The 23255-nt window shown below is 38.4% G+C and overlaps 1 protein-coding gene across 2 annotated transcripts in view; it reads left to right on the top strand.

Moving 5' to 3' along the window:
* The first annotated feature begins 4490 nt into the window (after nt 1-4490).
* Nucleotides 4491-23255, top strand: part of IPP (intracisternal A particle-promoted polypeptide) — a 36690-nt gene continuing 17925 nt past the window's right edge. The window contains exons 1-5 of one of the 2 annotated variants that reach the window (XM_028123360.1): nt 4491-4673; nt 7192-7530; nt 11409-11840; nt 20169-20324; nt 21327-21494. In XM_028123360.1, the coding sequence (XP_027979161.1) occupies nt 7239-7530; nt 11409-11840; nt 20169-20324; nt 21327-21494 (1048 nt within the window). In that variant the 5' untranslated portion in view covers nt 4491-4673; nt 7192-7238. The remainder of the gene's footprint in view (nt 4674-7191; nt 7531-11408; nt 11841-20168; nt 20325-21326; nt 21495-23255) is intronic. The other variant, XM_028123361.1, reaches the window with a different exon arrangement.

Genomic DNA, 23255 nt, shown 5'->3' on the forward strand with positions numbered 1-23255 from the left:
CATTTAATACTTATAAACCACTGGAAAGTAGATACTCATTACATTTTATTGATGAAGAAACAGAAGTGTAAATAGCCAAAAGTCACACAGCTAATAAACGACAGTCTTAAAAAAGGAGTAAGTTTAATAAAAGATATGTAAGACCCTTATGGGTAAAGTTATAAAACTTCTAAAATTTCTAAAATTTAAGGGAGCCTGACTGGTTCAGTGGGAAGAACATGCAACTCGTGATCTCATGGTTGTGAGTTCGAGCCCCACGTTGGGTGTAGAGATTACATAAATTAAAAAAAAATTTTTTTTAAGATTTTATTTATTTATTTGACAGAGAGAGAGGGAACATAAGCAGGGGGAGTGGGAGAGGGAGAAGCAGGCTTTCCGCTGAGCAGAGAGCCCGACGCGGGGCTCGATCCCAGGACTCTGGGATCATGACTTGAGTCAAAGGCAGACGCTTAACGACTGAGTCACCCAGGCGCCCCATAAATAAAAAATTTTTAAATAAAAAAAAAAAAATCTAGCCCCACATTGGGCTCCCTGCTCGGCGGGAAGCCTGCTTCTCCCTCTCCCACTCCCTCTGCTTGTGCTCCTGCTCTTGCTCTCTCTCTGTCAAATAAATAAGTAAATAAAATCTTTAAAAAAAATCTAAAATTTAATTTTGTTAATGGACAAGAATACCCAATGTTATAAAGATATTAATTCTCTCCAAATTGTCCTATAGACTTATTGAAATTCTAATAGAACCTCCACCTTGTGTATATGTGTGTGTAAAACTTGACAAGCTAGTTCTAAAATCCATGTAGAAGAACCGAGTCCCAGGAACACCATGACACTGTTGAAGAACAAGCCGGAAACTTGTTCTACCAGAGTTATTACAAAAGTATAGTAATTAAAACAGTAGGGCATGGATGAATAGACCAAGATATTGAATAGAGAATTGATCCCAGGCCTAAAGGAAATGTAACTAGGGGAGATCTGGCATTGCAGATTAGTGGGGAAATATGAACTATTAAATAAATAATGTTGTGATAACTGGTTATACATATTAAAAAAAGAAATTGAACTCCTATCTTAATCCACTTAAAAAATTGATTCCTGGGGTGCCTGGGTAGCTCAGTCAGTCAAGCATCTGCCTTCGGTTCCAGTCATGATTTCAGGGTCCTGGGACCAAGCCCCACATTGGGCTCTCTGCTCAGCAGGGAGTCTGCTTCTCTCTCACTCTCTCTCTCTCAACTAAATAAGATCTTTAAAAAAATTGATTCCTAGTGACAAATGTAAAAAGTAAAATTATAACACTTTTATTTCTTTTTTTTTAAAAGATTTCATTTATTTGATGCAGAGACAGAGAGAGAGCACAAGCAGAGGGAGCGGCAGGCAGAGGGGGAGGGAGAAGCAGTCTCCCCGCTGAGCAGGGAGCCCGATGCGGGGCTTGATCCCAGGACCCTGGGATCATGACCTGAGCTGAAGGCAGTCGCTTATCCAACTGAGCCACCCAGGTACCCCAACATTATAACACTTTTAGAAGAAAATATAAAATAACATCTTTTAACACTGGAGAGAGGAAGAATTTCTTAAGCAACACATCAGCTGGGAGCCTGCTTCTCCCTCTCCCTCTTCCTTTGCTGCTCCCCCTGCTTGTGTTCTCTCTCTCTCTGTCAAATAAATAAACTATACTGTCATTTATTAAGTGTGCAATAGCATTATGTCTAAAAGAGCACATATCCTAATTAAAAAAATACTTTATTGACTACATCAAAAACTAATGATGTAATGCATGGTGATTAACATAACATAATAAAATAAAATTAAAAAATACTTTATTGGTAAAAAATGCCAACCATCACCGAGTTTTTAATGAGTCATACTCATGGATAATAGATCTCCGTAACAAATATAAAAATAACAATGAAAAAGTTTGAGATATTCCAAGAATTACCAAAATGTGACACAGAGACACAAAGTGAACAAATGCTGTTGGAAAAATGGTGTCAAGAGAATTGCTTGATGAGGGTTGCCACAGACTTCCAATTTGTAAAAAAACGCAGTACCTGTGAAGCACAGTAAAGTGAAGAGCAATAAAATGAGTGTGCCTATAATAAAAAAAACTCTTAAAAATCAATTTTAAAAAACTTCAATAGAAAAAATGGACAAAAGACATAAATAGCCGTTTTATGGGAAAAGAAACTTAGCTGGCTAGGTATTAGTCCGCTTAGACTAACATAACAAGATATCATAGACTGGGTTGCTTAAACAACAAAGTTATTTCTCACAGTTTTGGAGGCTTGGAAGTCCAAGATCAAAGTGCCAACAAGGTGGGTTTCATTCTGAGGCTTCTCTCTTGATGTGCAGGCAGCTACCACCTCCGTGTGCTCACTTGACCTCATCTTCTGTGCACAGTGGGTTAGTGGGTTCAAGGGGAGTGGGAGGGGTGGAGAAAGAGAAAGAAAGGGAGAGAGGAAGGAAACAAGTTTTCTGGTATTTCTTTTTATAAAATTACTAATCCCATCATGAGGGACCCGTTCCCCTGAACTCATCTTATCCTAACTACCTCCCAAAGGCCTCATCTCCAAACACCATCACATTGGGACTTAGGGCTTCAACATGAATTTGGGGGAGGAGGGACACAATTCAGTCTGTAGCATCTTATAAACATCTTTTTACTGCCTGATCTCATAAATGATCAGGTAATGTAAATTATAACAAAATGAAACATCATTTTACACTCACCAGGTTATACAAAATTTAAACATCTAATGATATTAAGTGTTGGCAAGGATGTGGAGGAAGGGAACTCATTCACTACTGGTGGGAATGTAAATCGGTCAGAGTTTCTAAAAGAGGTATTTTCTAGGGCAATTGAAGATGTACATGCCATATGTTCCAGCAGTTCTGCTCTCAGATATATACACTGGTTTTCAAATTGCCGGGTGCAAACCAATAGTAAATTGGGAAATTAATTTTAGTGGTGCTGAAGTATAATTTCCCAAAAGGTAAAATTAGGACTGTCATAGAAATATAAAATTAACACATACCAAAAATGTTATTTATGTTAATTAATGAGGGAGCCAGTAAAATGGTACAGGAATGCTGTTATGACTTTGCTAAGAATCAGGAATGTTGAATTTGTTGAGAGGGAAGAGTGGTTTAATATGCCGTAGGTTAATATAACTTAATGTTTTTTTGTTTGTTTGTTTGAAGATTTTATTTATTTATTTGACAGAGAGAGACACAGCGAGAGAGGGAACACAAGCAGGCGGAGTGGGAGAGGGAATAGCAGGCTTCCCGCTGAGCAGGGAGCCCGATGCAGGGCTCGATCCCAGGACCCCGGGATCATGACCTGAGCAGAAAGCAGACGCTTAACGACTGAGCCACCCAGGCGCCCCTAACTTAATGTTTTTTTGTGTAATCTTTTCTACAGAGTGGACAAGAATTATTTTAAATACCCATTTTCTTGCAAAATAGCTTCTTCGTCAATAGAAAGTCATAGGTCCTTATGGATTCAAATCCTTCCAAAGTCGGCTAGACAATGCCTAGCCTTACACTAAAAGGGCACCCAAGTAATCGCTTTTGCTCATTTCCGAGTCTTGGACAATAATTTTTCTGACAAGGGGTCCCTGTTAGCACTTTTTGGTAATGAATCGAAAAGAAGAAATAGAAATTTAGTGAATTGTTGGCAGTAAGTACATAGTTCTGTGAAATTTTTGTTTCAGATATATACATCTGTATATATGTATGTGATATTATTGGGTTTGAGATAGAATGTTTTTGTTCATTGTTGGCCGGGATCAAAATATTTGAAAGCCACGGATGTGACATATTATGAGGTTCAACAGTGAAAAGAACTAGACGTTTGGAGTTCTCAAAAGTAGGCAACCATCCAAATGCCAGGCTTAGGCAAACTTAGAAAATGATTTGAGAGGCGCCCAGGTGGCTCAGTCCTTAAGCGTCTGCCTTCAGCTCAGGTCTTGATCCCAGGGTCCTGGGATCGAGCCCCGCATCGGGCTCCCTGCTCCGCGGGAAGCCTGCTTCTCCCTCTCCCACTCCCCCTGCTTGTGTTTCCTCTCTCGCTGTGTCTCTGTCAAATAAAATCTTTAAGAAAAGAAAATGATTTGAGTGAATGGTAAAGAATAAAGAGAAGATAGAAATATCGAATCATGTTGTTACCCATGAAGCTAAAGTTATACGTCAATTACATCTCAATTACATCTCAAGTTAAAAAAAAAGAGAGAGAGAAGCGCAGCCCTGGGGTTTGTCTCTGTCTTTCCTTAACACTGAGGTTCGCTGGCTATCTGAGACGCCACAAGAATGGAGAGAACGTAGGTGCAGTGAAACGGTCGAGCCGGCCAGCCCCAACAGGCAAGAGCTTGGACGTGCAGCTGTGCAGTTCGCCTGCGGGGAATCCAACACCAGCCCCGGGCCACAGCCGCTAGGGTCAGGGAGCCGCCACTACCCGCGAGCGGAAGAACACTGCGCACGCGCAGACCCGACCGGGGCCGGCGGCAAGCGAGAGGCACTCCTCTGCAGGCCTGGCCTCGCCTCCAGCCCTCGGCCGGCCGCTGTGCCCAGTCACCTCCGCCTCGTCGGCCCAGCCGGGTTTCCCCCGCCCTCTCGGCGCCGGTGCTGGTCGCGACTGCGCGCGCAGAGCCTGAGCGGGCGCCGGCGGGAAGGGGAAGCGGCGGGTAAGAAGGGCCTACGTCCGGGTGCGACTATGACGGGGTTGGGAATGACCTCTTCGCTCTTACGGCTCTTGGGACCCCTGAGGAGAGGAGAGGAGCCTCTGATAGTCAAAGTGTTTTCGCCCTCACCTTTCGCTTGGCCTCGTCCGGTCCGCTCCTGCCTCTCCTTTCCCCGCCCCCAACCTGGAATGCGAAGGCCGAGCCCCCAACCTGTCAGCTAGCCCCAGACAAGTGTGAGGTGCCTTCTCCGCCATTTAGGTAGCGCCGAATGTTTATCCTGTTGTAGTGTCGCAGCAGCTTAGGGGTAACGCTCCAGATCCCCCACTCAAGCACAGAGCCTCGGTTTTTTGACGCTTGCTTTTTCTGCCACCCTCTGCTGAAGCAGCTTCCCGATGCTCTTGGCAGTAAAGTCAAGGCCACCAAACATAGGTCTTCACTTCTGGGCATCTCCACCGTTTCCTAATAATCTTCCTTTCAAGCTTGGGTCTCTTGAGGCACATCCCTCACATCCATATGCAGAGTCCCGGAGTTATGCTCTTTCCTTTTGGAAATATGGTCACACACATGTGCCGCCTTTTGGAATGAAGTTCTTCACTGGCAGTGGGATAGTATCAGCAATTACTAAGAAGCATGGTAACACGTTAGGATTTCTGCTGTCTGCTACCCCAGTGGATGGATATTCAGTGAACTATTTAGTAGCAGGAGGCAGCATTTTAGCTCAGTGGCTGTGCTTGATGCCTCGAAGTTGGGGGCAGAGGAGGTACCTGACAGGAAGAAATCTAAAACAGAAAAAAAGCCTAACAGCCATATCATGTTTAATAATACTCTGCAGGTCAAATTTCAATGTAGAGACAAATGCACTGTTTGCTTTTATATGCCGGTTAAATGTAATATGTTGACATTCTGTAAATGCTCGTTGGAAGTTTTAGCAGCTGTCTTGGAACTTCTCAATCAGATTTCTCAATTCCTAGATAATCATGATAATCAGCTTAGTTTTACTTTGATAATTTTGAATGCTGTAAACTTAACCACTTTTTTCTAACATCAGCCCACACCTTTCTGTCAGTCTTATTACTAGTTCCTGTTGATGCCTACATTACAAAACCGCAGTCATCTTGGATTTCCCTTGTGCTTCATCTCCAAATGTATTATATTACTGGATCTCATGGTTTCTTTATTTAAAAAGTAAGATGGATTTATCCCTTAGATTCTCATTGTTGAAGCTGTAAGGCTGTTTTCAAGGACTTTGCTACCTCTCAGCTCATTCCCTGGAAGGTTCATATAACAGTTCTGAAACATGACTGTTGTCATGTTTACTCTTGAGTCTATAGTGGCTAAATATCTGTGCTTGGGTTTCAAAGCCTTTTCTCTATAACCTGGTCTAATAATTCCTATGCATGTGATATGATGGGGAAAGCCCAGGATTTAGAGTAATAAGACTTGGATTCAAATACTGAGACTGTCATTATAGTAACACTGTGTCCTTGGGAAACTTTGAGCTTCAGTTTCCTTTTCTCTCGTTTCAAATAACAATACCTTTTCTTCCAGCCTCTTAATTATTGTGAGGATTACATTTGGCAGAATATGTGGAAAAGCTATCATAGACAAAAATAAGCTATTGTTATTTCTCATTTAATTGTTCATTTCACAAATATTTGAAAACTTAATATATGTTAGGTACTGGTGCTACTACTATGAAAGATAGTCCTTGCCCTTAAGAGACTGTCTTTCAGGAAGCTTTCAGAGAATATATGTGTCTCTAGGAAGTAGGGTGGTAGAGTGTCTGACAAGGTAGAGTGTGATATAGACTGTAAAATAGGCAAGTTTAGGATGAGCACCAAATCCAGAGGAGAGAGGAACAGGGGAGGTTCTGCAGGAAATTATGTTTGAACAGAATCTTGAATTATAACAAAGACCCAAAAGGAAAAGGTGGGGAAGGATGTTTTGAAAGAGACACTTTTAGAGAACTGCAAATTGTTAAGGTTTTGTTGGCGTATTAAGTTCAAAGAAGAGTATGGGAGATAGGACTGGACAGGTAGACAGAGGTGAGATTTGAAGGGCTTTGTGTGCCAAGAGGTGTGCAAATTGAAGGATTGTTAAGCAGACAGTTGGCCTGATCACAGTTGGTTTTTGAAAATTCATTCTGCCTGGAGTGTGTGCTTCCTTACTACAGTATACAAAAACTTCTGCCTTTGTGCCTTTTCTTATTTTCTTTATTTCACCTAGAAGGGCTTATGCCCTCTCCTCATATGTTAATCTTTATCTTGCAACATCCAGTTCAGGTTGCATTTCTACCGTGAAGCATCCTCCAATTATTTTAGGCCCCATTACTTATTCCCTTCCCTGAAACCCCATTAGGAATAGTACCACACAGGTTTAGTCCTTATTTGTTTTGTGTGTGTTTTATGTCCCTAAGTAGATTGTAAGCTTCTTGAGGATAAGGAATGTTTGATATGTGTGTGAACAGAAGACGTGTTAAAGACAAAAATGTTTTCTGGTCTCCTTCTATTTTGTTTTTCAGGGTAGGACCAGATTATGGGCAGCAGTCCTTTTAATTAATCTGTCATCATGGCTAATGAGGACTGTCCCAAGGCTGGTGATAGTCCATTTTCATCAGATAAACATGCCCAACTCATCTTGGCCCAGATCAATAAAATGAGGAATGGAGAGCATTTCTGTGATGTACAGCTGCAAGTTGGGAAGGAAACTTTTAAAGTTCATCGGCTGGTTTTGGCTGCCAGTAGTCCTTACTTTGCAGCTTTGTTCACTGGAGGAATGAAAGAGTCCTCAAAAGATGTTGTACAGATTCTAGGAATTGAAGCTGGAATTTTTCAAATACTTCTAGATTTCATTTATACAGGTATGTTAAGTGAGCCTATAGCTTTGAGTGAAGAATGATGTAATCACTCATGCATTGCAATGGGAATATAAATTGATACAACTTCTGTGGAAAGTAATTTGACAATATGTTATTATGACTGAAAAATTCATATCTTTTGACCCAGTATTCCTTTTCTAGGAATCATGAGGAATTAATTAGTGATGCAGACAAATATTTATGTACCAGGATGTTTATTGTAACATTATTTATAACAGTACATAATTAAATACAATCTAACTATCCCTCAGTAGGTTATATGGTTAAATAAATTATGGCACATGTATATATCATGGAATATATTTTTAGATCTCTCAAATTATTTAAATATATACTATGGAAGAGTGTTTACAATATATTAAATGAAAAAAATTATGGATATAAGTACTGCTCTAGTTTTGTAAAGAAAAAAAAATCATTTTATTTGTGCGCAGGAAAAAGACCAGATGTTGATAAATGTTTATCTCTGGATGGTGGAATATGGAAGATCTTTATTTTTCCCTCTTTTTCTTTTTCCCCTCAAAATATTTATAATCAGCATGTATTTTAATTAAAACTTTTATTTTTAAAATGTTTTTAAAGAGTTTTGATAATATTAGAAAATGCACACAAAAAAACATGAAGTATAAGTTTTATATGATATGTAACAAATATACATAGAAATAAGATTTGAAAGAAAGACACTAAAGTGTTAGTACAGTGTCTGTGGGAAAATGCGTGATTTTCATTTTTATACTTTTCTGCCTTGAAGTTTTTTTCTGTGGCAAATATAATATAATCAGAAAAAATATTTGAAAACAGACTATGTTTGGTCATCATACTCTCCTTAAAGGACTACTTAGTTGGAGATATTTTTTTTTTTAAAGATTTTATTTATTTATTTGACAGAGAGAGATAGTGAGAGCAGGAACACAAGCAGGGGCCGCGGGAGAGGGAGAAACAGGCCTCCCACCAAGCAGGGAGCCCAATGCAGGGCTTCATCCCAGGACCCCGGGATCAGGACCTGAGCCAAAGGCAGACGCTTAACGACTGAGCCACCCAGGCGCCCCTGGTGGGAGATAATTATGTGACCTGATAAAGTGTTAGCTATTTAGTGCATGGTATTTAAACCTCGAAAATGACAAAAGGAGATTTCTTTGTGTTGTTTCTTATTATGTTTTGGAAAATATCAGAAAATAACTCTTAATTTAGAGATTATAAAAATGACTATGTTTTATTTACCGAAAGCAATGCAGCCCTGTCTATTGGCTAATGTACAAATTAGCATTGAGGGATTTTTTTTTTTAACCTTTTCTAAATGATTTGGTGAGCTGAAAACAGCTTCATAAATGTCCTGCTTCTCTTATTTGCAAAGTGTAAATTAACACAGATTAATCCAATGGAATTAGTGTTGAACTATGCAAAAACAGAAGAAATGCTGCAAGGTGTTTATTCTGCCTCTTGTCTAAGGGTAGCAGCAAGAGATACTTAGTGAACAATGTTCCTGGTACTATCGCTATATTGGTGATTAGCACTGCCATCAAATAAATAAAAAGTGGTAAAACCCAGAGAAATAAAAGCTATTGAACATATCTGGGAGAAATAACGTTCTAGAATATTGACACTTAAAGCTATAATTGGTATAACAATTAAGAAGAGACTTTGGCTACGGGTAAAAGATACCAAGTGACTTAACAAGATAGTTTCTTTTTCCACAGAAGTGAATTCATAATAGGCATTCCAGGGATGGTATGGTGGCTTCATGATGTCCTTGGTGTCCTAATATTCTCCCAACATTTTGTTCTACCATCTATAGCTTGTAGCGTCTAATGTCATGATTGCTGAATTCCAGACAGTGGAAGGAGGAAGGGAAAAAGGCAAAAGGGCCTGCTAACTGAGACTGTGCTCTTTTTAAGCTTTTCTGGTAGCCGTACCCAGTAACTACTGTCTATATCGCATTGACCAAACAGTAAAAAGTTCATCCCTATCTGTAAATGGGGCTAAGAAATATAATTTTTAACAGGGCACAATTACTACTCACAACAAAATCAAGGTTCTTTTTTTTTTTTTAAGATTTTATTTATTTGAGAGAGAGAGCACAAGCAGAAGGAGAGGGAGAAGCAGACTCCCCACTGAGCAGGGAGCCAAACTCGCTGCTCTATCCCAGGACTCTGGGATCATGACCAGAGCCAAAGGCAGATGCTCAACCAACTGAGCCACCCAGGTGCCCCTTATTTTTTTTTAAATAAGCTCTACGCCCCATATGGGGCTTGAACTCAGAACCCCCTGGTCAAGAGTCACATGCTGTACTGACTGAGCCAGCAAGGTATCCCATATGAATACTTTTTGTGAGCTAAGCACTAGGGATATAACAGTAAACAAGATAGGCAGGGCCTCTACCTTCTCAGAGCTTTATAAGTAGTGTAGTTTAAGTACTTACAAATTTGAAATGAACTTGTGAGAGCCTCATATTCCTTAGTTGCAAAGTGGGGATAACATTTCATAATTCATGTGAAAATTAAATGAGATAAAATTTCATAAATGTAAAAGTGCTTTTTGTAATCTATAAAGCCTTATATAGTTATAGGACATTCTTTTTATTGCTCTCAAGTAACTCTTGGCTTTATCCAGTGGCAGACATTCAGTCTTCATAGATTACAACCCATGATCTTGTCCAAATTTGTTGTGAATTCTCATTTCATTCAATTAAGTCTTTTTTTTTTTTTCATTCAACTAAGTCTTATCTCAATTTTCTCTGCAGCCTACCATTTACTCCCATGGTGGAGTCCATTTCTTACTTTCGGGAACCCGTGTTTGCATTCAGCAAGCGATATTCTTCCTCTCACCATAATCACTTTGACCATTAATTTATTTAAAACAAATTTTTTGAGTGCCTAGTGGGCGCTAGGCATTGAGAATAGAGAAGGGGAAGCCTTCCCCGCAACAGACTTTATAAATCTTATTGGGAATACAAATTTTAGACAAATAGTTTAGGGGGTGAATATCATAAAAGGGATAAAGGGAAGTATAAGATTGAATGGAGAGTTTGTCCTTATCAGGTAGGAGAATTACAGTGTTTTTCTTCCCTTCTAAATAGATTTGACTAGTTGGTGTTCTTCCAAAGTCATATATGTAAATATATGGAAGTAAAGTCATCTAGAAAGAAAGTGGTGTACATACTTACTTAAATGTTAAGTATTTAATAACTTCTCATATATTATAGACACTTGCTTATACCTAGTATTAAAAATTAATGTTTGTATGGTACTTTATCATAATTGAAGATGAGGACCCTGTCTTACCCCAGTGCCTCAGTAAATGTTAGATGTATATAGCCTAATGTTAAAATGTTAAAAGCATGGACTTTGATGTCAGTCCCTACCCTCAGTCACTTGACCGTGTGACTTGGAGATAAGTTATTTAAACTTTCTGATTCTTCAGGGCCCTTGGGTGGCTCAGTTGGTGAAATCAAGAGATTTCAGCTCAGGTCTTGATCTCAGGGTCCTGAGTTCAAGCCCCACATTGGGCTCCATGCTGGGTGTGGCGTCTACTTAAAAAACATTTTTTTAATATATAATAAATAAACTTTCTATTTCTGTTAAATTGATAGAAAAAGAAAAAATAATAACACCTCTATGGGGTTGTAGTGACAGTTAAGTGAATGGATAAAACAATTAATGTTTCTGTCCATTGTAAGTGTTCCATAAATGTTAAGCATCATCGTTTAAGTTTTGCACTCTTTATACAAATCCTTTGTTGCCTTTTTACTTAGCATCTATCTACTCAGCAAATACTAAGCTATCAGATTTAAATATAATGCTTTTTTAATATAAGTCAAATGTTTTTATTTTGTTGGTTATTTTGTCTCCCTAATTCCCTAGGTATAGTGAACATAGGTGTGAATAATGTCCAGGAGCTGATTGTTGCAGCAGACATGCTACAGTTGACTGAAGTTGTTAATCTATGCTGTGAATTTCTGAAAGGACAAATTGATCCATTGAACTGCATTGGGCTCTTTCAGTTCTCTGAGCAAATTGCCTGCCATGATCTTTTGGAATTCACAGAAAACTACATTCATGTCCATTTCTTGGAGGTTCACAGTGGGGAAGAGTTCCTGGCGCTTACAAAAGATCAACTAATCAAAATTTTGCGAAGCGAAGAGCTCACTATTGAGGATGAATATCAGGTCTTCTTAGCTGCAATGCAATGGATTCTGAAGGACCTGGGAAAAAGAAGAAAACATGTGGTAGAAGTGCTAGAACCAGTTCGATTCCCTTTATTACCTCCTCAGAGGCTTTTAAAGTATATAGAAGGTAATTTTTTTTGCATATCAAATGAGTGAATATCCAGTGGCTTTTTCTCTGTTTAAAATGTGATGTTTTCATTTTTCAGTTGAATAGCAGACATTTATTGAATGATTAATATATGCAAGATACAACTTTTGTGTTTTGCAGATAGTAGTATTTCAGTATTTCTACCCATTATTTTGATCAAAGTCTTACATACCTTTCTTGAGATTAAATACTAAGGGAGATTAGAGTTATAGATAAAATTACTGACAGAGCTAAAATACCACTGCTGTTTTTGGTAGTACTGATTATTTCAGTGTAAGATTTCCTCTTGCTCCCCTAAAAACTTTAGCAAAACCTGACACTTGAGGAAAATGCATATGCTAAAAACAAAACCCAAACTCAATAAATCCTGTAAGTCTTCTCATTATAAAATTAATTTTATATTAATATAATATCATAGCTTCTAAATAGCCCTTGAATCATCTTTAGGTACTAAACTCTGAAAATACTTTTCATCATGGTATAAAACAGTGTTAATTTTCATATTAGAAAAATGATAATATATACACATATAAATATAATATATTAATTATTATTAATTAATTGGTATAGTAATATTTTATTTTTAAGCACTCTACACCCAATGTGGGGCTTGAACTCACAACCCCAAGTTCAAGAGTCACATGCCCCACTGACTGAGCCAGCCAGGTGCCCCATATTTAAATTTATTTTTATAAACTACCTTAGACCTGATTTCAAGATTTGAAGCTCTTACTCTTGTCGTGCACTGAAACTTTAGGATGTGACTGAGTTACAAATGATCTTATCAATTAAATACACTATTAGCATTAAAGGTGTAATTCTGTGAAAGAATTATATTTAATGTGGATTTTTATTTTTTTCTACTCTTAACAATATTAACAGGTTTTTCTGAGTGATATCTTTTTATTAATGTATATACACTACTCAATCAATTCTTATTATTCACAATAGTTATGTTCTATAAAGTTGCCACAAACACTGAATTGGCAAATACTGAGATACTGTTCCTAGGGGAAATATTGGGTAAGTTCTTACCTAGGTCACAGTATTTTTGCCATCTGATCAATACAGAACCTTGTTTTATGTGTGTTTCTATCAAAAACATCTTATTTAATATATATACTTGATTTATTAACATTGAACTCATGGCCAACAGCCCTATAACCCATGCCTAAATGAAACCTAATACATGTATTTATTCCATAAGGCACATTACAGGCTTCTTAAAATCGGGAACACTAGATAGCACTTCAACAGTATGCTTGGGGTCATTTTTAACAATGAAATCACCAACAAAAAGCCCCAAAATGTGAAAAACATGGCACTAAATAGACAATGAAAAGGACACTTGTTTATAATAGGAGAGCTGAAACACGAGGCATAGCGTCATCTTGTTCAGTTCCCACCTGGAAACATGCATTCAGGTGATTCAAACTTTTTTCCACTCTGCAGCATGTCTGTGAATGACTAGGAAAGCGCCATGAGTGTTAATTTGGGTAACAAGTGCATTTTATTTATTTATTTATTTTTAAAGATTTTATTTATTTATTTGACAGAGAGAGACACAGCGAGAGAGGGAACACAAGCAGGGCGAGTGGGAGAGGGAGAAGCAGGCCTCCCGCTGAGCAGGGAGCCCGATGCGGGGCTCGATCCCAGGACCCTGGGATCATGACCTGAGCCGAAGGCAGACGCTTCACGACTGAGCCACCCAGGCGCCCCTACAAGTGCATTTTAATGAGGAGATGTTTTCATAAGTAAAGGAATCCACAAATAATGAAGACTGACTGTATTTAAATGCTAAAACAAGAAGAGAGAAATTATCCAGACACATTTTTGCTTGAATCATATGAGAATTTAGGAGTGGGACAAAAGCTTTCATGGTTGAGTTGTCTTTTCCCAAGTTCTGTAGATACAGCGTGCTGCAGGAAATTTCCTTTGCTAGGAGCAAGAGAAAGTTACTTAGAATTGGGGCATGTTTTCCTACAGCTTTTTAGTGTTATAATATTCAAACCTTATACTGCTTATTAGAATGCCCAATAGTTGTCAGCTAAAGGTATTTCACTGGAGTAAAACTGCAAGGAGTCAGGGAGAAGTAAATGGAGGATTTTTTTTTTTTTAAAGATTTTAATATATTTCAACTTTGAAACTTTCTTTTTGATCATATTAGAGAAAAGGTGGGCAATTTATGTAGAAAAATAATGAGACTACCACAAAATTTAGAGAGAGAGAGAGAGCAAAAGACAATAGAAACGGTTAAATTATGTTATGTGAAATATGTAGATTTCCCCCCGGTATATTTTTTTGTATTTACCCCTGGAATAATTCAGGAAATTTAATAGTACTAGCTATATGATAACAGTCTATTTCTTGCCATTTTAGAGAATGACTACTTTTTAAAAATGGTACATCCTCTTATAAATGTTTAGGTAATAAAGTACAATAAAACAACAAATTCCCCCAAAATCCACCACTGAGAAATAACCAGTTATGATTAACATTTAGTAAACATCATTCTAGATCTCTCTGTATAGGATGATGGATGATGGGTAGATGTATGGTTGGATGAATAAACAGAAAATAATATAAGAATCATTCTGTACATACTATTTATAATACAAAAAGCATACTTAAATCTCATTAAAAGTTAAGAAACTGAAGTAATAACTAATTTCAATGAATGTTTCTTTATCTCAGGAAACACTCATTCTAAAAAGTTCTTATCGAGTTAAGGACAAAAGATGAAAATCATTAAAAGATGAAATAAAAGTTTCATTTGTGTTTCAATTTTATTTTTATTTATTATTTTTAATTTTCAATTCCAATATTTTTAACATACATTGTTTTGTGTTTCAATTTTAGAAATTTTTTTTAAGATTTTATTTATTTATTTGAGAGAGAGAATGAGAATTAGAGAGCATGAGAGGGAAGAGGGTCAGAGGGAGAAGCAGACTCCCCGCTGAGCAGGGAGCCCAATGTCGGACTTGATCCCGGGACTCCAGGATCATGACCTGAGCCGAAGGCAGTTGCTTAACCAACTGAGCCACCCAGGCTCCCCTTGTGTTTCAATTTTAAACAGTATAGACCCACTAAGAAAAATAAGGTAATTAGCATTATTATTTTTCTTCCTATGCCACCACCCAAGGGTTATACCTTTACATAGATTTTTTTTTCAATCATGATTTCCCTAGCTCTGTGCTTTTGTTCTGTATTTAAATGAATTTAATGTTGTCTACCAGTTTTTCAGTCTTTTTTTTTTTAAGATTTTATTTATTTATTTGACAGAGAGAGACACAGCGAGAGAGGGAACACAAGAAGGGGAAGTGGGAGAGGGAGAAGCAGGCTTCCTGCAGAGCAGGGAGCCCTACGGGGCTCAATCCCAAAACCCTGGGATCATGACCTTAGCTGAAGGCAGACGCTTAAGGACTGAGCCACCCAGGTGCCTCTGGTTGGCTGGATTTCATCACCAAGTACTTTTTTCAAGAAAAGCTCGTGATTACTCTATTTCCTGAATTCTTTTCATATTTGAGAATTTCTGCCTGTTTTTTTAAGTTAACAGCAATTTGGATGGGCATAATAATCTTTTTTTTTTTTTAAGATTTTTAAAATTTGGGTGGCTCAGTCAGTTAAGTGTCTGCCTTCGGCTCAGGTCCTGGGATAGAGCCCTGCATTGGGGTCGAGTCCTGCATTGGGGTCGAGCCCTGCATTGGGTTCCCTGCTCAGTGGGGAGCCTCCTTCTCCCTCTCCCTCTGCCGCTCCCCCTGCTCATGCTCTCTCTCTGTGTCAAATAAATAAATAGTAAAATCTTAAAAAAAAAAAAGTAATCTCTACACCCAACAGGAGGCTCAAACTTACAACCCTGAGATCAAGAGTTGCATGCTCTATTGAATGAGCCAGCCAGACACCCCATGGATGGGCATAATATTCTTTTTTTTTTTTAAGGTTTTATTTATTGAGAGAGAGAGAGAGAGAGAATGAGCACGTGTGTGTGCCTGTGAGCAGGGGGAGGAGCAGAGGGAGAGAGAGAGAGAATCACAGACTCCCTGCTGATGGAGGAGCCTAACACAGGGCTCTGTCTCACAACCCATGAAATCATGACCTAAGCTGAAATCAGGAGTCCGAGGCTTAACTGACTGAGCCCCCACTCGCCCCCTAGTTCTCACAGTATAGAAAGTAGGTTTTACTATTAGTCATTTCTATTTTACAGATGAGGAAACTGAAGCAGAGAGATTGGGTAGTTTGTCCCTATCACATATTTAGTAAGTGTAAAGCCTGGACTTGAACCCAGGTTTCTCCCATTCTACAGCTTAACCCTATACGCCTTAACCCCCACCTCCAGCCCCACCCCCTGCCCCCACCCTTCAATGGGCATTAAGAAAAATGAATGTGGGCATTACCTATAAGTACTATTTCAGCAGAAGTGTCCTAGAAGTCTCAGCTTTAAATCATCACAAATGGAATCTCTCTGATGCTTCTAACAGATATACAGCTGCTTGGTGAAAACCATCAACCCTCACTTTGGCCAGCTAGGTGCTGGACACCTGTGCATATAAAGAGAAGACCCAAGAAAGAGAAAAGGTGAATCTCATGCCCCTGACTCGGAGCTTGATCTCCTGAGTGAAATCAAGAGTTGGTTACTTAACTGACTGAGCCACCTAGGTGCTCTGGGCATAATATTTTCTTTTTTTTAATTGAGATTTATTTATTTATTTATTTATTGAGAGAGAGAGAGCGCACGCACACACATGCACATGCTCAAGTAGGGGAGGAGGGGCAGAGGGAGAGGAGAGACAGACTCCCTGCTGAGCGTGGAGCCCAACACAGGGCTTGATCTCATGACCCATGAGATCATGACCTGAGCCAAAATCAAAAGTGGGACACTTAACCAACTGAGCTACCCAGACCTCCGCTCCCGCGCCCCCCCGGGGCATAATATTCTTAAATTATCATGGTATTTCTCCCTGCCCCCAATCAAAGTTTATGACATGGTCCTTTCTTTTTTTTTTTTAATGATTTGCCTTTTCTGCTTAGATGGCTAAAGAATTATTTTGTTATTCTTTTTTTTCCAAAAGATTTATTAGCATCAACTCATAGAAGATTAGCACCCAGATGTACTTTAAAAAAAAAGTTTTTATTTAAATTCCAGTTAGTTAACATACAGGGTAATATTAATTTCAGGTGTACAATATAAAGATTCCACACTTCCATACATGACCTAGAGCTCATCACTACAAGTGCACTCCTTAATCCCCATCACCTATTTAACCTGTCCCCCCACCCACCTCCCTAGCACCCAGATGTACTTTTTTCTTTTTAAAGATTTTATTTTGAGAGAGAACGGGGGTGGGGGAGGAGGAGCAGGGGGGAGGGAGAGGAAAAGGAAAGGGGAAATAATCCCAAGCAGACTCCGAGCTGAGCACAGAGCCTGACTTGGGGCTCAATCTCATGACCCTGAGATCATGACCTGAGTTGAAACCAAGAGTTGGTGGTTAATCAGCTGAGCCACTCAGGTGCTCCCAGATGTGCTTTTGAACTGTGAGAATAGGCTCATTGTTTCAAAACCTTAGTTCTCATTGTTTTTATTAATTAGTAATAACTGATCAATTATTTCAGGAAGCAACTATAAAACTATATTCTCTGAAATATGACACTCAAATTAGTAGGAAATGATAATGACATTTTATTTATTTTTATTCCTTTTTTTTTTAAAGACTTATTTATTTATTTATTTGACAGAGACACTGAGAGAGGGAACACAAGCAGGGGGAGTGGAAGAGGGAGAAGCAGGCTTCCTGCAGAGGAGGGCGCCCGATGCAGGGCTCGATCCCAGGACCCTGGGATCATGACCTGAGCCGAAGGCAGCCGCTTAACTGACTGAGCCACCCAGGCGCCCCTATTTATCTTTATTCTTGATTTGTGTTAAAGTTTGTCATTTTTCATTAGAGTATAATTATATACCCTTTCCTTTTAAAGGTTCAGTTTTTCCTTCATTTTGGGGAAATCTTCCTGAATGAAATTTCTCAGTACTTCTAATGCTTCATTTGGTAGTCTTCATCCTTTTTTTAAAGATTTTATTTATTTACTTTATAGAGAGAGGGCACACACACGAGCAGGGGGAGGAGCAGAGGGAGAGGGACAAGCAGACTCCACGATGAGCCCAGAGCTTGACGCAGGGCTTGATCCCATGACCATGATATCATGACCTGAGCCGAAATCAAGAGTCAGATGCTTAACTGACTGAGCCACCCAGGAGCTCCAGTCTTCATCATTTTATCGGAACTTCTTTGTCCTTCATATTTATCATCTTCTAATATTAAAATATTTTCTTTTGTTCTGTATTCACAGTTGTTTTCTCAAGTCTTTACTCCAAATTGGTGGTTTGATTTTTCTTTTTTAATTTTTTTTAAAGATTTTATTTATTTATTCATGAGAGACAGAGAGAGAGAGAGAGAGAGAAGCAGAGGGAAAAGCAGGCTCCCCGCTGAGCAGGGAGCCCGACGCGGGACTCGATCCCAGGACCCCGGGATCACGACCCGAGCCGAAGGCAGACGCCCAACCATCTGAGCCACCCAGGCACCCTGATTTTTCATCATATCTATTGTTTTCCTTGTTTCTAATTTATTAAGTCTGTAATACTATCATTTCAGGTTCTCACTTTGTTTCCTTAGCAAGGCATCTCATTCTGCCTTTGAGCTCTTTTTTTTTTAATAGGATCTATATATTTTTTTTAATTTTTATTTTAAATAGGCTCCACACCCAGTGTGGGGCTTGAACTCATAACCCTGTGATCAAGAGTCACATGCTCTACAACTGAGCCAGCCAGGTGCCCCAGATCTAACCTTTTAAGTAATTCTATCCTGTGAAGCATGTATGGCAAGTCTGTTTCTGTTTGTGGCTAACGTTTTCTTCTAGAATGAATTCTGCAGTCTCTTTCTCTTCTTTTTCCTGGGATATTTTAATAGTTGTATTGTTACTTATTGATATAATGCTCATATATAACATGGGCAACTCTTTTCAAACTAGTTTACTCTGATAATGCAAAAGCTAATTCTCCTTGACACCCTTTCTATCTACCTTAATGTAACTTCCAGCTAAAATTTGAGGACTGTGTTGTGTTCTCGCCACTTCTTTCTAGCCTGAGGTATGAAGGTGGTGGAAGAACAGAGATCTGCTAAGGCTTAGATATTTGCTTAGGGACCTGGGCTCTGAGCTTTCTCTAAGATCCTATTATTGATCTTGTGTCAGGGCTTACTTAACCCAGCTAAGAATGTGTCTCACTAGTGTGGACTTTGGCTAGTACTGTGCTCTGTTAAATGGCAAGCCATGGTGATTCTGTCTTTACTGATGGTTCTTTAAAGGATTTCTTGTAATGGTTTTTTGTTTGACTTCTCAGTTCTACCTCTTACCTGCTCATTCTGCCTTTCCAAATTATTAGTCATTAGTGAGAATTCTCAAGATTTGTTTAATTGACCTTGTTTCCTCAATATTGCTTCTGGGATATAGGGACAAGGCTTGGAGACAGTCCCTTGCTAGCATATATGGTGTCTTTGTGTAAATTAGAAAATAATCCCTTTCAAGAAGCCAGGTCTTATAGCTTGCCAAGTGGACATAGGTTGACTTTCATCCCCACTTCACCTTAGCTAAGCATCTTTGAGCAGAAACAGCCTACCCAATCATGCTCAAAGTTTTAGGAGATGGACCTCATCCCACTGGACTCTTTTGTTTCTTGCACTGACTATCCTTTTTTAAAGTACATAACATAATTTCATATCTTTTTGTTATTTTTTTAAAAGACTTTACTTATTTATTTGACAGAGAGAGAGAGACAGCGAGAGAGAGAACACAAGCAGGGGGAGTGGGAGAGGGAGAAGCAGGCTTCCCGCTGAGCAGGGAGCCCAATGTGGGGCTCGATCCTGAGCTGAAGGCAGACGCCTAACGACTGAGCCACCCAGGCGCCCCTATCTTTTTGTTATTAAGTCACAAGTATAGAATATTGGGCTATTTTATTTTTCCATTTTGTTGGATAATCATGGTCCTATTTTACCTTGCCATCTTTGTTTAGAAATCCTCACACATGTGTTTTTAAATTAGATATTATGAAACATATTGTTAAAAACAATTTTTGATTTAAGGAAAGTATATTCTTTAATAACAATGAGAAAAATAGTATTTGGTATTGTAGGAAACAATTGCAATTGCCTGATGAGGAGTTTTTATTTTTTGATAAATGTGTTCTATCTTTATGGGAACATGTCTTTTCAATATTATTTAAAAGTTGATTAAAACAGTCTCTTGTCAAACTTGCTTTAGGAGTATCCGATTTTAATCTTCGTGTTGCATTGCAAACACTTTTGAAAGAGTACTGTGAGGTGTGCAAATCTCCCAAAGAGAACAAGTTTTGTAGTTTTCTGCAGACATCTAGAGTTCGGCCTCGGAAGAAAGCAAGAAAGTACCTGTATGCAGTAGGTGAGAACCTTTTAAAAAGTGATACAAATAATCTTTATTTTTAGGAGTAAAACCTTTGAATATTTTGTTGTTATTGTTTTACACATCAGAATATGCAAGTGTGTCAAATAGGCATATTTAATTTCACATAGAGGCTACAGATTAATTATGTTTAATACAGTGGCTACATCTAAGAATAAATAGCTATTTATTTGACATCTATTATTCTGTGATATAAGTTGTTGGGATCTTAGATTGTCCAATTAGTGTCAAATAACTGATTTATGAAATATTGCTTCAAAAGTTAAAAATGTGAATTCCAGTGAAAAATAAGGAAAATCTCAACATTTTTAACTATTCATGGTGTCTTAGATGATTAGGGATTATAGGAACCAGTGGTCTCTAAAATGTGGGCATACAGGATAATCCACAGAAGAATCAGGTGAACATATTAAAACATCTTTTTTATTTTAAAAAACATTAAGTCTTATTAATATGTGATGTATATATAGACAGATTATCCAAATTTACATACATATTTTATATATACTTCATAACATAATTTATAATCTGTATGTAATTATATGTATGATTTCATGTACGCTATAATATATAAATATGTAATTTTTGAGTGCATGCTACAATTTTTTTACTGATGGGATGTGCAGTTAAACAAGGGTTTCAACTATTTTTAATTGAAAAAGATACTAATAGAAGTCATAATGAGACTTCCTAACTAGACAGATAACCAGCTCCTTTTATGTTTTATCTAACATTCTATTATAACCAAAACCAGGTGGTAGAACACTGGTTGACCTCATTGCATTTAAGCCATCATCTTTCAGGACTTGGTGTATTTAAGAATAATATATGTATATGTGGCAGGCTCTAAAGCACTTATTCCTGGCTATGAAAGAGTTATTGACTGAATGTCTAGATGTAGAGGGCTAGATTTTTCTCATTACTGTCATTTCCATATTTAGCAGTAAGTGATTTGCTGTGTATCTCCTTTCCTTCATTCAGGTGGATATACTCGGTTACAGGGGGGACGTTGGAGTGATAGCAGAGCCCTCAGCTGTGTAGAACGTTTTGACACCTTTAGCCAGTACTGGACCACTGTGTCTTCACTTCATCAGGCTCGATGCGGGCTGGGAGTAGCAGTTCTGGGAGGGATGGTTTATGCTATTGGAGGTAATAATGAAAATGTCTTCTTTCCCTTTTTAGTCTCTAGCTATAAGTTGACTGCATTCTTATATGACATATATATTGTTAGGTACTGTGGGGTATACATAGATATGGTTGTGCTCAATAAATATTTAATGAATAAATGAATGAAAAAAGAAAGAGGAAATAAGATAATTGAACGTTTCAGACCAGAGGGATACTGTGATTTATCCCAAGGCAGAATACTTAGGTTTGATTTTGATGAAAAGTTGTTTATAAAATGTGGCACCAAATGTTTGATAAAAATTGTTTTAATTTTGAAATTTAATTTCACATACTGGAAGTTGTATTTAATTAACATAGTTACCTGGACAATGAGATTTATAAAAACTAAGTCATCTAGACATTGGGATATACTTCTTGGTTGAAATCACTGTTTTCTGAAACTATTATTATGAATTATAAAATGATTAATAAGATTAAATAAAAGGAGTTTTGACTGTTGGAGGGAACTAATTATCAGAGGAGGATCTAAAGAGAAATAAATGTTAACACTTTTATATCAATATTTACTTCTGTATAATTTGTCTTTATAGCAACAAGCCTAGGCAGGTCCTCTCTAACCCTTAGAACTAATCATTATGCCTTATTTCTATGGTTTAGTCTAAAACACAAAAAGTTGTATGTAAAAAAAATTTTTTTAAGATTTATTCATTATTTGAGAGAGAGCACTAGCGGAGGCGTAGCAGAGGGAGAGGGAGAATCTCAAGCAGACTCAGTGCTGCGCCCAATGTAGGGCTTGATCTCACAACCCTGAGATCACGACCTGAACAACCAGGAGTTGGTCCCTTAACCCACTGCACCACCCAGGCACCTCTTGAAAATGTTATTACTATTTTGGGGCGCCTGGGTGGCTCAGTCGTTAAGCGTCTGCCTTCGGCTCAGGTCATGATCCCAGGGTCCTGGGATCGAGCCCCGCATCGGGCTCCCTGCTCCGTGGGACACCTGCTTCTCCTTCTCCCACTCCCCCTGCTTGTGTTCCCTCTCTCGTTGTGTCTGTCAAATAAATAAAAAATCTTAAAAAAAAAAAAGAAAAGAAAATGCCATTACTATTTTTTGACTATGATACTGTCAGTTTAAGATGAGAGAGATATAGAGAATATTTGGTTTTTACTTCTCTTTTGGAGGGAACATAATTGTCCCTTAAAAACAGTTCATTAAGAGGCAACTGGGTGGCTCAGTCAGTTAAGCAGCTGACTCTTGATTTTGGCTCAGGTCATGATCTCAGGGTTGTGAGATCAGGCCCCACGCTGGGCTCTGCTCAGTGCAGACTCTGTTTGTCCCTCTCCCTCTATGCCTCCCCCCGTGTGCACTCTCTCTCTCTCAAATGAAATAAATAAAATCTTAAAAGGAAAAAGAACTCAGTTCATTAAATCAATAAATGCCATGGTGAATCCAGAAATCCCAACAAAGAAATAAGAGTTTTAAGCAATAACTTTCTGTCAGCATAAAGACCATGATTCTATATAATCTTTGACTAAAACTCTCATAGCTCTTTTTATATACACTTTGGCAATTATGGATAGTTTCATTGCATGAACTCTCCTGTTTAACATAGGGTCACAGTGTCCTGTGTGACACTTTCATATATATGTGTCCCCTTTCCTCATGCCACAGAAATACTTATGGGCACCCTTCAAAAATGCTATGACTTCAGGGCGCCTGGGTGGCTCAGTTGGTTGAGCGACTGCCTTCGGCTCAGATCATGATCCTGAAGTCCCAGGATCG

The sequence above is a fragment of the Eumetopias jubatus genome, unplaced genomic scaffold (assembly GCF_037043125.1).
Source record: "Eumetopias jubatus isolate StellerSeaLion01/CBP00866 unplaced genomic scaffold, mEumJub1_p1.0 scaffold_4, whole genome shotgun sequence".
NCBI lineage: Eukaryota > Metazoa > Chordata > Mammalia > Carnivora > Otariidae > Eumetopias > Eumetopias jubatus.